This window comes from Chinchilla lanigera, unplaced genomic scaffold (genome assembly GCF_000276665.1).
Source record: "Chinchilla lanigera isolate Chin_1 unplaced genomic scaffold, ChiLan1.0 scaffold00010, whole genome shotgun sequence".
NCBI lineage: Eukaryota > Metazoa > Chordata > Mammalia > Rodentia > Chinchillidae > Chinchilla > Chinchilla lanigera.
The window spans coordinates 15,956,228-15,970,130 of NW_004955411.1; the positions used below are offsets into that span (position 1 = coordinate 15,956,228).

At 37.8% G+C, this 13,903-nt stretch overlaps 1 protein-coding gene and 1 long non-coding RNA gene across 6 annotated transcripts in view; one reads left to right on the top strand and one right to left on the bottom strand.

The window, feature by feature from the left end:
• LOC106147819 overlaps positions 1-5,440 on the top strand; it is a 15,171-nt gene extending 9,731 nt beyond the window's left edge. The window contains exons 3-4 of the long non-coding RNA XR_001232803.1: positions 2,701-2,825; positions 5,359-5,440. This is a non-coding gene — a long non-coding RNA (uncharacterized LOC106147819). The remainder of the gene's footprint in view (positions 1-2,700; positions 2,826-5,358) is intronic.
• Positions 5,441-11,629: 6,189 nt separating this feature from the next.
• Gabrr1 (gamma-aminobutyric acid (GABA) A receptor, rho 1) overlaps positions 11,630-13,903 on the bottom strand; it is a 34,343-nt gene continuing 32,069 nt past the window's right edge. For all 5 annotated transcript variants that reach the window (XM_005377743.2, XM_013510709.1, XM_005377746.1 and 2 more), the window contains one exon: positions 11,630-13,117. In XM_005377743.2, the coding sequence (XP_005377800.1) occupies positions 12,824-13,117 (294 nt within the window). In that variant the 3' untranslated portion in view covers positions 11,630-12,823. The remainder of the gene's footprint in view (positions 13,118-13,903) is intronic.

The window sequence follows — 13,903 nt, forward strand, 5'->3', positions numbered from 1 at the left end:
TGTAGACTGGTGAAACCCCTGTGGAAATCAGTTTGGAGATTCCTCAGAAAACTAGGTCTAGAGGTCCCATTCAACCCAGCTATTCCCCTTCTGGGTATTTTCCCAGAAAAGCTGAAAACATCATATCACAGTGATATATGTGCACCCATATTCATAGCAGTGCAATCTGTAGTTGCTAAATTGTGGAAGCAACCCAAATGTCCATCCACTGGGGATTGGATAAAAAAGTTGTGGCATCTTTATATAATGGAATATTACTCAGCTATAAAGAAAAATAAACTCGAGGCTTTTATAGGTAAATGGTCACAACTAGAGACCATAATCATGAGTGAAATAAATCAGACCTGCATGTGTAAGCAACATATTGTCCCACCAGTGTAAGAACTTGAAAGAGTGAATAAAAACTAGGACATACAAACATTGTGAAACGAAAGGAAACTACTCAAAAGTAAAGAGCAACTGGGATGAGGGAAAAGAGAAAAGAAAGAAAGGTAAAATTATGTATATATGTATATACAGGAAAGCTAACATAGTTCTACTACTGACTTCTATCACTTTATTGAAAGGATCAGTTAATGATTAATTATTTTGATCAATCTTGCATTTCTATATATGTTTTCCTGAATAACCACTTTGAAGTTATCAATATGTAATACAACAACCATTGTTAATTCCCTGTCACCTTGTTTGTAATTCAGTATTGCTTGTACTATTCTTGTGCTACTTTGTAAATGGTTGTCTGTCTCTGAATATGTTTTCATTCTTTTACTTCTAAAATAAAAAAAGATAAACCTTATAATAAACTACTTTTTAACTCACTGCAGCCATATAGTCTGAGCAATTACATAGTTTAAGGATGGTGCATTTTGATATGTGTGAAGTTAATATTTTCAAGTAAGCAGTCAGTCTCTGCTTCCATCAGATTATAAGTTTTTTGTAATATCTTTATAGACACATGTTAAAATGTGTATGAAAGAATCTAAAATGTTAATAAGTTTATCTAATAGCTTTTGTCTTCATTTTTTAATGACATATGAAGAATTGACATAATTACCTCAATATTCCCTACTATACTATACTTTCTGTTACTCATCAGTATTCTAGATATTGGTTTTCTCTTCAACTGTATAAATGTCATATATTATTCATATGAGAATTTAAAAAGAATAGCCAAGCATTTTTGTTTAAAAATTAATGTTTTTCTAGAATTAAAGATGAAAAATGCAACTTTACATGTTAGATATATAGTTCTACTATTAAATTTAAGTTTCTAGTTTTAAAAATGATCCAACTTCAGTACAAAGTAATGCTATGTAATAATGCACATGCAATAGGACAAATTTTTAGATTTTTATCATTGGTTAAAGAATAAGTGCCTCAGCTGGGTAGGATGGCACACGCCTGTAATTCCAGCACTCTAGGAAGCTAAGGTAGAGGATCTCAAGTAAAGCCCAGGCCGGGCAACTTAGAAACTTAGTGAGATCCTGTGGGTATGTGTGTGAAGGGCTGATGGGTGTGCTGGAGATATGGCTGGGGTGCAGCTCAATGCAAAGTCTCTGGATTCAATCACCAGTACTGGAAAATGAAAAGTTCCTCATAAAGAAAAAATTTCCCTGACTAAACTGTTTAAAGTTTACACTTTTTTATTTTTCATAATTAAAATGTAAGATTAGCTTTAGTTAGCTTAGTGAATCAAAGTTTCCAATTATCTTAAGAAACCTTAGAAATACAAAATAAAATCAAATATTAGGTCAGGGTCTTAAATAGACAATAATCTTATTTAGTTCAGAGACAGAGTAGCCATTGCCACAGTGGATGAACAATTGCATTTGAGAGAGTTTGAATTCTTACATATTTGTTGTGTCATTTATTACTGATAATATTTTATTAGCATGTACTACTAATTTCTATTGGTTTATGGAAAGAAACAATTAATGCTTTTTCTTTTTTTTTTTTTTACCAATTTTACGGGCTTATATCTGGTAATCTGAACAACTACCTTGAGGACAACAGTATGCAATATAACAACCATTGTTGAATTCCTATCTTATTTTTTGAAATTCTGTATTGCTTCTAATGTTTTTATTTTTATTCTCTTTAAAATGAAAAAAGAAAAAAATGCATCTTTTTTGCTTAAATATACCTTATTCAAGGTATATCAAACTATGTAAGTCCATACATAGTTACCGCCTATAAGTGATACAGATTTAGGATTAATGGTGACTTCATAGCACATTATCTGACCTGAAACATTCTTTGAGAAGATTGTGTATTGTTATGCATCTTAAAAGAAGAAGAATCTTAAAAGAGTTTAATGTGAGCCTAAGTAGCCTGTGACTGCAAACAAAGTTAAAGTGTGCTCCTTGCTTAAGAGATGGGTAGGATGCCACCTTTGAAGGAGTGAACTTAGATGTTGTTGGAACCTAACACTTTAAATGAATGTGCAATCCCCATTAGTCTCTGATAGTTTTTTAGTGATACTAAATCATTCAGCTATAAGAGATGAGACAGTTATCTATAGCTGCTGTGGTAGTCAATCTTGACTGTCAATTTAGGATTGATTTAGGACCTGTGTACAGGATTAGTGAAGCACACTTTTGGGTGTGGCCTTGGGGAGATATACCTGGTGATCTTGGGGACTATACCTAGTCCCTTAGCCCGTTCCTCTAGGGTGCTCTTCCCCTGTCCTTTGTTTTCCAGACACCAGGAAGTGAGCAGCTTTCCTTCACCCCACCTTTCCACCATAATGTTCTTACCTGAGCCAGCCAGCCATGCATGGACTGAAATCTCTGAAACCGTGAGCCGAAATAAAGCTCTCCTTTAAGGTATGGGTATTTTAAATTTTGAGATATTTTTTCCCAGCATCAGAAAAGCTGATGAATACAGCTGCCGTTTGCCTCTCATGGTCTCTGGGAGGTTGTGTGCATACATCCCACTTAGACTGTCTGCTTTTTAAGAGAAGGTCCCTTGTTTAAAGACTGCATATACGTCATAGGCAGGAGATTGCAACCATTATTCTGTTGGATTTTTGTCTCTTTTTCTCCAAGCAGATTTGAGCTCATATGTCCCCACTTTTGATGCTGGAACTACTCTGACCCACCCTCTGCCTCTTTCTAATTTCTAGCCTAAATATCATTTCTTTTGTTTCACTGATCCAGGTTGGATAAAAAAGAATTTATATAACACAGAGCAAAACAATATAAAGGCTTAGAAATTAATCCATAAAGCAGAAATGTCTTATCCTAAGATGACCAAAATTTAACTTGACTAATGAAACTTGCTACAGTTTGCCTCTAGAGTCCCCAAAAAGCCCATGTATTAAAGGCTTGGTCATCACCCTCTGGTCCCACTGGGAAGTGATGGGACCTTTAGGAGAAAGGGCTAATGGAAGGAAGTTAGCCACTGGAGCTCTGCCTCTGATGGAAAAGTTGGGACCCAGGCCCCTTCCTGTCTCTCTGCTCCCTGGCTGCTATGAGGTGAACAGAACTTTACCATGTGCTCCTGCCGTGATACACCATGTTGTCACAGGCCCAAAGCAATAGGGCCAAGTGATCATGGACTGAAGCTATAAGCCAAAATAAACCTTTTTTAAGTTATATCTGGGATTTTGTTACTGGGACAGAAGGTTAACAAAAATCTTACAATTCTTACCTCAATATGTCACAACCATACTTCTTAACATCATGGCCTGATCTAGCTATCTTCATTGCCAAAGAAATATATTTTCTACATATTTCAAAAGCATGTCCTTCATGTTGAACTAGTGCTGATTTTTTTTTTTTTAAGTTTGAAGGGCCTTTCTAGTTCTGATGTGCTAGCAAGAAATTCTTATTCCTTCCAGGTTTCCTAAAGCACCAGTTTTCCTTCTTTCAGCACTTTGGAAAGTCTACATCAAAGGAAATGGAGTTTTGATGAGTGGGCAAATGAAATTAGCTCTCTGGGAATTTAGAACTGAGACAAGATCATTTAGATGATGATGAGCTTTGGAGTTTTGAGAACAGTAATTCTGGAGCTGAGTGTCATGTGTGACCAAAGGAGGATACTCTTGATAGCATAAAGCACTCACCTAGCAAGAATGGAAAGTAGTGTACTGCCTATTCAGAGAAACTGTTAAACCTTATAGTTTTTGTAAAGTCTATCCCTTTATTTCCTTAATTTCATATCTGATAGCCCCTTGTTTTCTGTTTTCTAAAAAATGCCTGGGTTACTGATCTGTAGTATTAAATACACTTGGCCCTTTATCCAATTTCTGAATAGATTCAACCAACTCTAGATAGAAAATACTGTACTCAGGAAAAAAATCCACTTGTAATGAACATGTACAGATTTTTCTTCTGATCATTATTCCCTGAACAATACCATGTAAGAATTATTGTACAGCATTTAGAGTGTATTAGGTATTGTAAATAATTTAGAGGTGACTTAAAGTGTATAGGAAGGTGTATGGTTATATGTAAATAAACTACTAAAAATACAATGCCATTTTATATAAGGGACTTGAGCACCTTTGGATTTTGGCATCCATGGAGTGGGGCTGCGGGTCCTGGAACCAAGCCTGTGGATACTGAGAGATGACTGTATTGTTTAATATGCATCCCTGATTAATTATTAGAGAGCTAGATAGCTGAAAACCTAGACTCACACTGTCATTTAATAAAGAATGATCACTAAAGAATGTTGATCTCAAATCAACATCTATCCTGTATAATCATTGTTGACATAAGAAAATAGTTTACCACATATAATCGTGCTGTGTTTTGCAACTAAAGACCACTTTGCAAAGACATAACTACATGCAATGGTAAAAATCAACAACTGTATAGCTAGGTTCACATTAGGTAATAGTCCCAGTATTTTGGAGAGACACCAGATCATTGGGATTGGTTTTTACATAGGGGTAGTTATGTGCAGATGTATAACATGAAAAAATGACTTCAGTTTTGGGGATGAAAAATGAGATTTTAAGAGAACAATATTTTCTTCATTCATCATGGTTGACCTGTTTCTCTGGTCATACCACTAAATTGGGCAATATAAAATTGATTGCTTTCCAATAGAAGGTCAAAGAAAAAGAAAGCACTGGAAAATTACAAGTGAGATCCTTTGTAGGCATGCCTGAGTGAGATTTAAAACCCGGTGTTTGCATGAGGGAAATCTTGTAGACCATAAAATTTCCTAAAGATCTTTGCCTCTTTAATCATTATCAAATAATTCGATTGACCCTTTAGACTGCAAAAATTTCTTTTTCCTTGGACTATTTTTAGGCACATTTTGAAATTACATTTTCTAGGTGCTATATTTCAACAAAAAGACTATATTTTGTATTTCTTACTGAAATATTTTTTCTTGCTTCCGTAGGTTTTCCCCAATGCTACTTCTACAAATAGCAGAAATCTAAGTCAAAGAAAATGGTGGGAATTTGGGATGACTTACTTTTTGCATCTTTTAATAGCATCATTCTTTCATTTATTTATTTATTTATTTTCATTCTTTTATTTTTACTTTTCAGAATAAATTAGATCTATAAAAGTCTGAAAGAGTTTTTATTTACTGGAGAGCCACAAACTTTGATAAGTTCCTTAGGGTTCAGTTTTAAAAATACCACAACAGGCATTTGATTTACCATACCAGGTCAAACTGTTGAGGATTTATGTAGACAGAAAGATATTATCTGTACATATGGAGTTGTATTTAACCCTCTTTTGGCCTAAACATGGAAGTTTGGGGTCTTTTCTCTGCTAATTAAGATTTTCATTAAGAATTTTTACTTAATTTCATTATTTTCCTTCATTAAATTCTTAACCCATGTCTCTTAATGTGCATTCTTCAGTGAGTTAGCATGAAGGATTTTTGTACCTGAAGGTTAAGCCTTTATATTATGCTGTGCTAAATGGAGTATTGAAACTTGTAAATCATGAAAAATGTCCCTTTTTTCTATCTCCTATTATAGATGCAAGGCATAATTGGATGTTGGACACCTTGTGTCAGCTCACTTGAACATGAATTTGATTCAATTACCTTTAGTTCTCAGGTCAAGGTCTGCATGCCAACTAGTTGCCCTCCATGTGCATATTTTTTACAATGGCATTCAACTGTACAAAGCTGTAAGTGCTACTAGAAGAAAACTAAAGTCACCAACGTGGACACTGTTCTTGAAGTAAAAGGGCACTTAATTACTTTGGTCTCAAGAAGTGTAAAGGTGTCCTTGTACATAGGGGCTATTAAAAATAAAATCATATAATAAAAAATAGATTAAAATTCAAAATATGAAATTGGAAAGCCAGAACATCCACTCCTTTTGAGACTTTATGATAATACTGAAGAGAGCTAGGTATAAAATTACTATTATAAATTAGTTACTCTATAAAATTCTATATGTATACATAGGACAATTTACATTTTATTCCTGTAGGTTTCTCATAGCAATTCCTGAAATTCAATTTTCTTAGCACAGTTGTTCTTAATAACTTCAAAATGAAATTATTCTCTCTGTACATGGATTATTGTTATTCTTGTGATCACACCCACAGATGGTATTCTTATGGTTGAAACTCAAGTTCATGTTCCTAGAGGTAGACTAGAAGTGCAGGGTTAGGCTTTATCAGGAACTCCACTTATTTTCAAAATATACAAAAAGTTGGAGAATTGGTATAATGGTTTCCATCAGCAGTGTCCCCCAAAAGTCTCATGTGTTCAGAGGTAGAGCTTGTGGAAGGTAATTGAGGGCTCTAAATTCATCTGTGGATTAATCCATTGGTGAGATCACAATTTGACACATTATTTGGAGGTAATGGAAACTAAAGAGGAGGACATGGGGGTATAACCCTCGGGACTTCCTAGATGCTGGCTGTCTTAATTATTTTTCTCTCATTGCTGAGATAAAATACCCAATGCCCCAAATTAAGAAAGGAAAGGTTTATTTAGCTCACAGTTTATGGAGGTTTCAGTCCATACTCAGCTGGCTCCAAGGCAGGGTGGCATGGCAGAGGAGCAACAGTTCACAGCAGTGGAAGACAGCAAAAGCAACAAGAGCAAAAAGGAGAGGAGAGAGAGAGACCAAGCCTCTTTTCTTTGCAGGCTACCCACCCAAGGGTGGGTGTAGCACTCATACCCATAATCCCAGCATTGGACCATGAATCAATCACAAACTCTAGAAGCCTGTCCCCATGACTGCATGAGGCTTTGGGAAACATCTAGACACAAACCATAGCATTCTACCCCTAGGCCCCCAAAGGCTCATGCACACCCCTTTATGCAAAAGGCATCTAGTCCATCACTAAGAGTTGCTGAAGTCCTAACAATAGTCCAAGCTCCAAGTCTCCTCTGAGATGTAAGGCATTCTGAGCTGTAAGCCCCTGTACAAATGAAAAGAAAGTTAAACATTTCCAACATTCAATGGCACAAGATAGACATTTCCATTCCAAAAGTTATAAACAGGGATACAAAGGAATAGGACCAAAGCAAGTCCAAAATCCAGCAGGGCAGACATTAAATCCTGTAGTTCCATCTGGAATATCTGAAACAATCTGTGGCAAGTTGTGAGCTCCGAAGAGTTTGCTTGATTCCTCCTCCATGGCACTTTCAGTGGTTATAGCTTCCACAGCATCTCTCTTGGGCTGGCTTTGCTCCCTCCTTGCAGGTTTCCTTAGATGACCCATGTTCCTGGCTTCTCCAAACTTCTGGGATTTCTACTACACCTTTGGCTTTACACTCACAGCTTCACATACTACCCTCTCAGGGGCACACTGCCTGGTCTCTCAGGCCTTTTGAAATTGGGGTGGAAGCTTTCTCAACCCCACAACTCTTGCATTTTGCATGTGCTTAAAATGAGCGCTATGTGGATGCTGCCAGCTGGTGCAGTAGCCAGGCTTTCCTCTCTCTTGGCTGTAGGGGTTGAGTGCCTGGATCACTGAACACTCTCCATCCAATTATGAGGAATAAATTGTTTATGCTGCAACTATTCTAGAACCTGGTGCAGTCACTGCTGCCATTCTGGAATATAGTGTGGCTGCCACTATTCTGGAACATGGTGCTCTGTGGCTTTTTCCTCAAAGTCTTTCACTTTTGCAATTTTGAGGCTGCAAAGGGGGGGGGATACAGCTACTTCTTGTGATGCCCTCAGGCCATCTTTTCTATTCTCCTGTTCCTTTTCAGCAATCAAGATATCACCTGCTCTGTCTTTGCAGTCCACAGATTTACTGGAGCTTACTTTCTGGCCAAACTCACAACAGTTTAAATCATCTTCCTAGGCTCCTTGCACTTGATTCTCAACATAAATCTGGCTGAAAGCCTTTAACAATAGCCATGCAACTACCTCAACATTCAGCTGCCTTGAATTTTATTCTGCCAGTTTAATTAGTCCACACCCTGAATCAGTCTCAGGCAAAGTCTCTGGACATGAGCAAAATACAGACAAACTTTTTGTCAAGCCATAACACACACTGTCTGGAGTCCCATAGCCAATGCAGTCCTTCCTAGCAGAAGCCTCCTGAGCCTGGTCTTTACCAGCAGGATTTCTATTAGCTTTCTGGTCTTTTGAGTTCTGACCAACATTTCCCATGTTGCCTAAGGCTTCCAGTGCTACTACTCTTTCAGGCAACATTGCAGAACCTTTCCAAACTCTTCCTACAAGCCATTCCCAAAGGCTCTTGAACCACACGGTCAGGTATAATCACAGCAATGACCCCATTGCTCTGATACCAAATTTTGTGTTGGTTACTTTTCTCTTGTTGCTGAGACAAAATATCCAATGCCCAGATTAAAGAGGGAAAGGTATATTTAGTTCACAGTTTGTGGAGCTTTCAGTCCATAATCAGCTGGCTCCAAGGCAGGGTGGCATGGCAGAAGGGTAACAGCTCATGGTGGTAGAAGACAGCAACAAGAGCAAAAAGGGGAGGAGAGAAAGAGCAGACCTCTTTCCCTCCTTTACACTGTACACAGGCTATGCACCCCAGGGCGGGTGCGGCACTCACACCCATAATCCCAGCAATGGACTATGAATCAATCACAAACTCTAGAAGCCTGCCACATGACTGTATGAGGCTTTGGGGGACCTCTAGACACAAACCATAACACTGGCCTCTCTCTACTTTCTCTCTTCTCCCTCCTCCCTCCTTTCTGGCTGCCACAAGGTGAGCAGCTTTCCTCTGCCATGCCCTTCCATGAGATTTCTGCCTCTCCTCAGGCCTAAAAGCAATGAAGCCAGCTGACTATGGGCTGAAACCCTGAGCCAAAATAAACCTTCTTCCTTAAGGGTGATTGATGTCAGTATTTTATCACAGTGATGGAGAGCTAACAGCTGAAAATTTAAAAATATTCATTAGCCTTTCAACACAGATAGTTTGAGAAGTGTTGGTCTAGAATATTGTGTGCTACATAATAGGTATTCATTATTACTTGATGAATGAATGAATGAGGCTATTGCTTCGTCAAAATATTTTCTTATACTCATGTTTATGTATTATACATGACAGGCCAGTATTTGTTACCTGTAGTAAGTTGACTAGCCATTGGGTTAGGAGGCTTTCACTTACCTTGAAAGTGCTTTTTGTGAAACTGAGTTTTACGAATTTAGTTTTCATTGTGGCTAACAGAAACCATTTTTTTATTCTCTCTAAAGTCTATCATCACCATCTATATGAATTATGAAAAAAACTAGAGAACACTGGTTAGGAATATATGACACAGGAAGAGAATATTGCCACTAATTAAAAGTTGATTGGAGTAAAACCTCAATTTGCTGCTGGCTAACATTTCTACACATTATTATGTCCACATTATACCACAACAATGACCCTCGGAATCCTGAAGTGTCTTCTGAACTATCAAGCAGGGACTACATTATGTTTGTTACAGTTTTAATCAAGTATATTTTACAGTATTTTAACTTTAAAAAATTAATTTTTAAATATAGCCATATGGTACATGTCAACCAGAGAATATTATTAACCAAATCTTTCTATTCATCCCCATAAAAGCTTAAGTACTTTAAATGACCACATATATGAGATTTTCTCCAAAAGTATCCATGAGAAAAGATTTGGTTTATATTTTAGTTCTTACAAAGTCATATTACAGAGCTCTCTTTCAGTTACGTGTCCTTGAGAGCAAAGTATAGCCTTGAGAAAACATTAACATGAAAATTATCCCAAACAATGCAAGCTTCAGATACTTGTAAAGGTCACCAGAAACTGCTAGAAAAAGCAAAGAAATGTCATATGAGTTTAATCATTTATTCCTCACAGTCACTAGCGGAGCTAGTATAAACAAGCTTTAAAAATATACTATATGGGATTACATTTCAGTAAAGAATAAACATTTATAAGGTGTATTAGATTTAGTGCTATGCCAGTGGATAATTTCTATAGGCATCTGTTATGGAATGAATTGTGTCCTCCTGCCCCCCAAAAATGTATATGTTCAAGACCTAACCCTCAGTGAGATCTTGTTTGGAAACAGGGCCTTTAAAGAAGTAATTAATTAGAAAAACATGAAGCTTTCAAACTAAATGGAAAACAAGCAACTGAGGACTAAACAAGGACCTAAATCCCTCTGAAAATGGCAGAGGGAGGTGGCAGACCATTCTCCTTGTCAAAGAAGAGTGATTCCAGAAGAATGAAAGGATATTCCTTGAAAGACTCACTTAACTTTATAATGCAACCTGAGACCTCTTTCAACACAAGTTCCCTCTTGGCGCTTTCCCAGCTTCACGCTGGAAGGTGTAGTCTGTCACTCTGAAAAATCTATCATCTTGCAATAAAATTACCTACAACCCTAAATTAAAAAGTAATTAAGGTTAAATGAAGTTACTGAGGTAGGCCCTAGAGAGAAGAGCAAGTCTGGACAAAGAAAGGTGCAGAGGAAAGATTATATAAGGACAAAGCAAGAAGAGCCAGGAAGAGAGAAGCTTCTGGAGTAAGCAAATCTGCCAGTCCCTGATGTGGGACTTCAGCCTCCAGATCTGTGGGAAAATAAAGTTCTGTTGTTTAAGCCAAGCGATCTGTGGTATTTTGCTGTGGCTTCAGCAGACTGATAAGGCAGGATAGATGTTGGTTCAAATGGTGGAGTATCCCAAACAAAAGAGGTGAAAGTGAAGATGGTGTGTTGTGGAAATCTACACGACTCAGTGGCATTGGCGGTAAGAAAAAATACAGAGGCAAAGATGTCTGTGAAGAGTTGGGCCGCAAGTGCTTCATAAAATAAGAATAGAGAAAGTGGGGCTGGGGATTTAGCTCAGCGGCAAAGCGCCTGCCTGGCAAGTGCAAGGTCGTGAGTTCGGTTCCTGGTACCGGAGGGGGGAAAAAAAAAAAAGAATAGAAAAAGCAACGTTTTAACATTTTTAAATATCAAAAGTTAATATTTAATGATTTCATCCATATCCCTCTAGGTTTTACTACTTCAGTTTACCAAAAAAAAACCTCTCGATGTAGCTTTTATTGGGGAAATGGAAGATTGTTTTATAATTAGGATTTACTCAATGAGTTTTTTTTTAAACTTAGAATAAAATATAGCCATGCAGAAAAAAAGCCACAAAATTATTTAGTTTGATCAAATTCACTTGGAAATAAAAACGCTATTGAGTATATAATTCACTTTATTAAAGTGAGTTTTAAATACGAGAAATGCTATTTAGATAAATTCGGTTAGGGTTGATCTACAGAGTTTATAGACATAGCATAAAGAGCTCTGTTTTAAGATAATACATTAAATTAAAATCCTCCTTTTATCCCATGCCCTGACAGCAGTTGCCACTGGGCATCCTTCTGCCTGGCACTGGGGCTGCCTGATCTACATGATGACTGTTTGCTGGTTCATAGGAAATGCTGGTACCCACTGAATATAAACGCAGACATCCAGTGATGTCTTCCCGTGTCTTTTGCATTGTGATGTCCTTTTTCTCCTTAAGAAACTGTGTATTTCTTATGACTTACAAATAGTCCCAAATTATGTATTTTCTTGAGTGTTGTTTATACAGAAGAAATTACTCTCTTCCCATTTCTCAGTGAGAATACCACATTCATTTAGAATAAAAACCTACTCCAAACTAGAGATGCATGGAACAGTGATTATGTGAAAGGAACACAAACACAAGTTTTCTAGCGTAATTCTCTCTATCGCAAAACAAAAATGAATGTATATATCTTTACCTTCTAAGTTTCCCTACCAAAAAATCCCACCAAATCAGAAGCTATTCACCAATCTGAAGGGCTTTTCTCATTAAGACGTTAAACCTTATGGGCTTTAGCCTGTAAGTAAAAATTATGCTGAATATGATTGGCTTTTGTGAAACATGAAGAGATGCATAAAAATAGGTAATAGACTATAAACTGAAGCCTGAATTTCTATTAAAGTGGGGATTTAGTGCTTGTAGGTTCCATGCAAATGAACATTAGGTGCTTCCCAATTCCAACTAGTTCAAAGAATATGGTGACACTCATATGAAGGAAATCATTCATTCAATTCCAAAGTTCAAAGAATATGATGACACTCATATGAAGGAAATCATTCATGTGAATAAGCATCTAGGATCTAAAAGAGGTTGAACTAGTGTGCCCACAACACTGCTACTGAGCTTTTTTGGAAGCTCTGCGTAACCGCATCAGCTGCTGTGGTGTCAAATTGCTGTAGCACTTCATATAATGCTATGTATACAACAGATGCTTAGCGCAGGCGTCTTATCAGTATAGTTTTGGAAAGCTGGAGAAGAGATAGCAAAGACATTGGTGGGAATGATTTTAGAAAAAAAATCTTTAAATTATTTTCATCATACTGTATTTCTGCAGTACATACCATGAAAAAGTGGGATTTACTGGATTAGAAGCATCTATGAAAAAATAGACCAGTATATTAAATTGAATAAAATGTACGCTGCTGGAAAAATGATCCTGGAGTATTTATCAATGGCATGTGTGTTGATCCTCATGCTCACATAGCTGCTTCTCTGACTCTTCCTCTGGGGGGAGCTCCTCTCTGAGGCCAGGGTCAACTGCACCATCATCCTGTCGGGCTTCTCCCCGTTATCTGGCATGTAGTTACCCAGGTCGTTCACTTCACCATCACTGTAGCTCCCATCAAGCATCACCGCGCGGGGCTGAGGAAGCCCACAAGTGCAGGGCAGCTGTGAAAACAGCAAACACACACCGGCACGTGAGCTCAGCAGCATCCCTCAGAAGCCCACCAGAGCAACCGCAGGTGCAGCGGCATCTTTCTGTAGCTTCTTTTATTCCCACAAAACAATGGTGGTGCCACTGTAAACATCCTTAAATCGCACATATCCATTTTTGTTGAACTGAACTCTGTATAGTGGCTCATAGAAAGCAGTACAATGACATACCAGAGGCAGACAAGAATGTATATAGTTATAGTCATGGTCCTGTTTTCCACGAGATGCTAAATACACCAGCCATTGATAAAAGCGTTTAAGACCACATTAGTGTGTGAGTGCGTGTGTATGGTGTGGGGCCGGAATGGGAAAGACGTGGCATTATGGGTTAGCTCACTACTCTGGTTAGCTTTTACCTGAGGATGACCATTGAGCTGCAGGCTGGAGGGAGAAAGGAAAGCCAGGTGGGAGGAAGATACTGTGGGAAATGATCGAAGATCTAGGAAGTGACATATGAGGAAAAATGCCCTTGGATGGAAGATGTTCATCCCTGAATAAAAATGTTCTTTGATTCTACCTCTATGTTCATACGCATTTTGTTCCACAATGTAAGCTGTCATCTTTCTTCTGGGATTCTGTCATGAAACTCTGAACATCAACATGATAAAAGGTCTGTGTCTTAGTTAAGGTGGCTTAGCGGCTCCTGGTACATGACAGGTGCCAAGTAAATGGTTTAGCGAATGAAAGATGTAGCCCAAGGGCTGGGGGTTTAGCTCAGTGGCAAAAGCGCCTGCCTGGCAA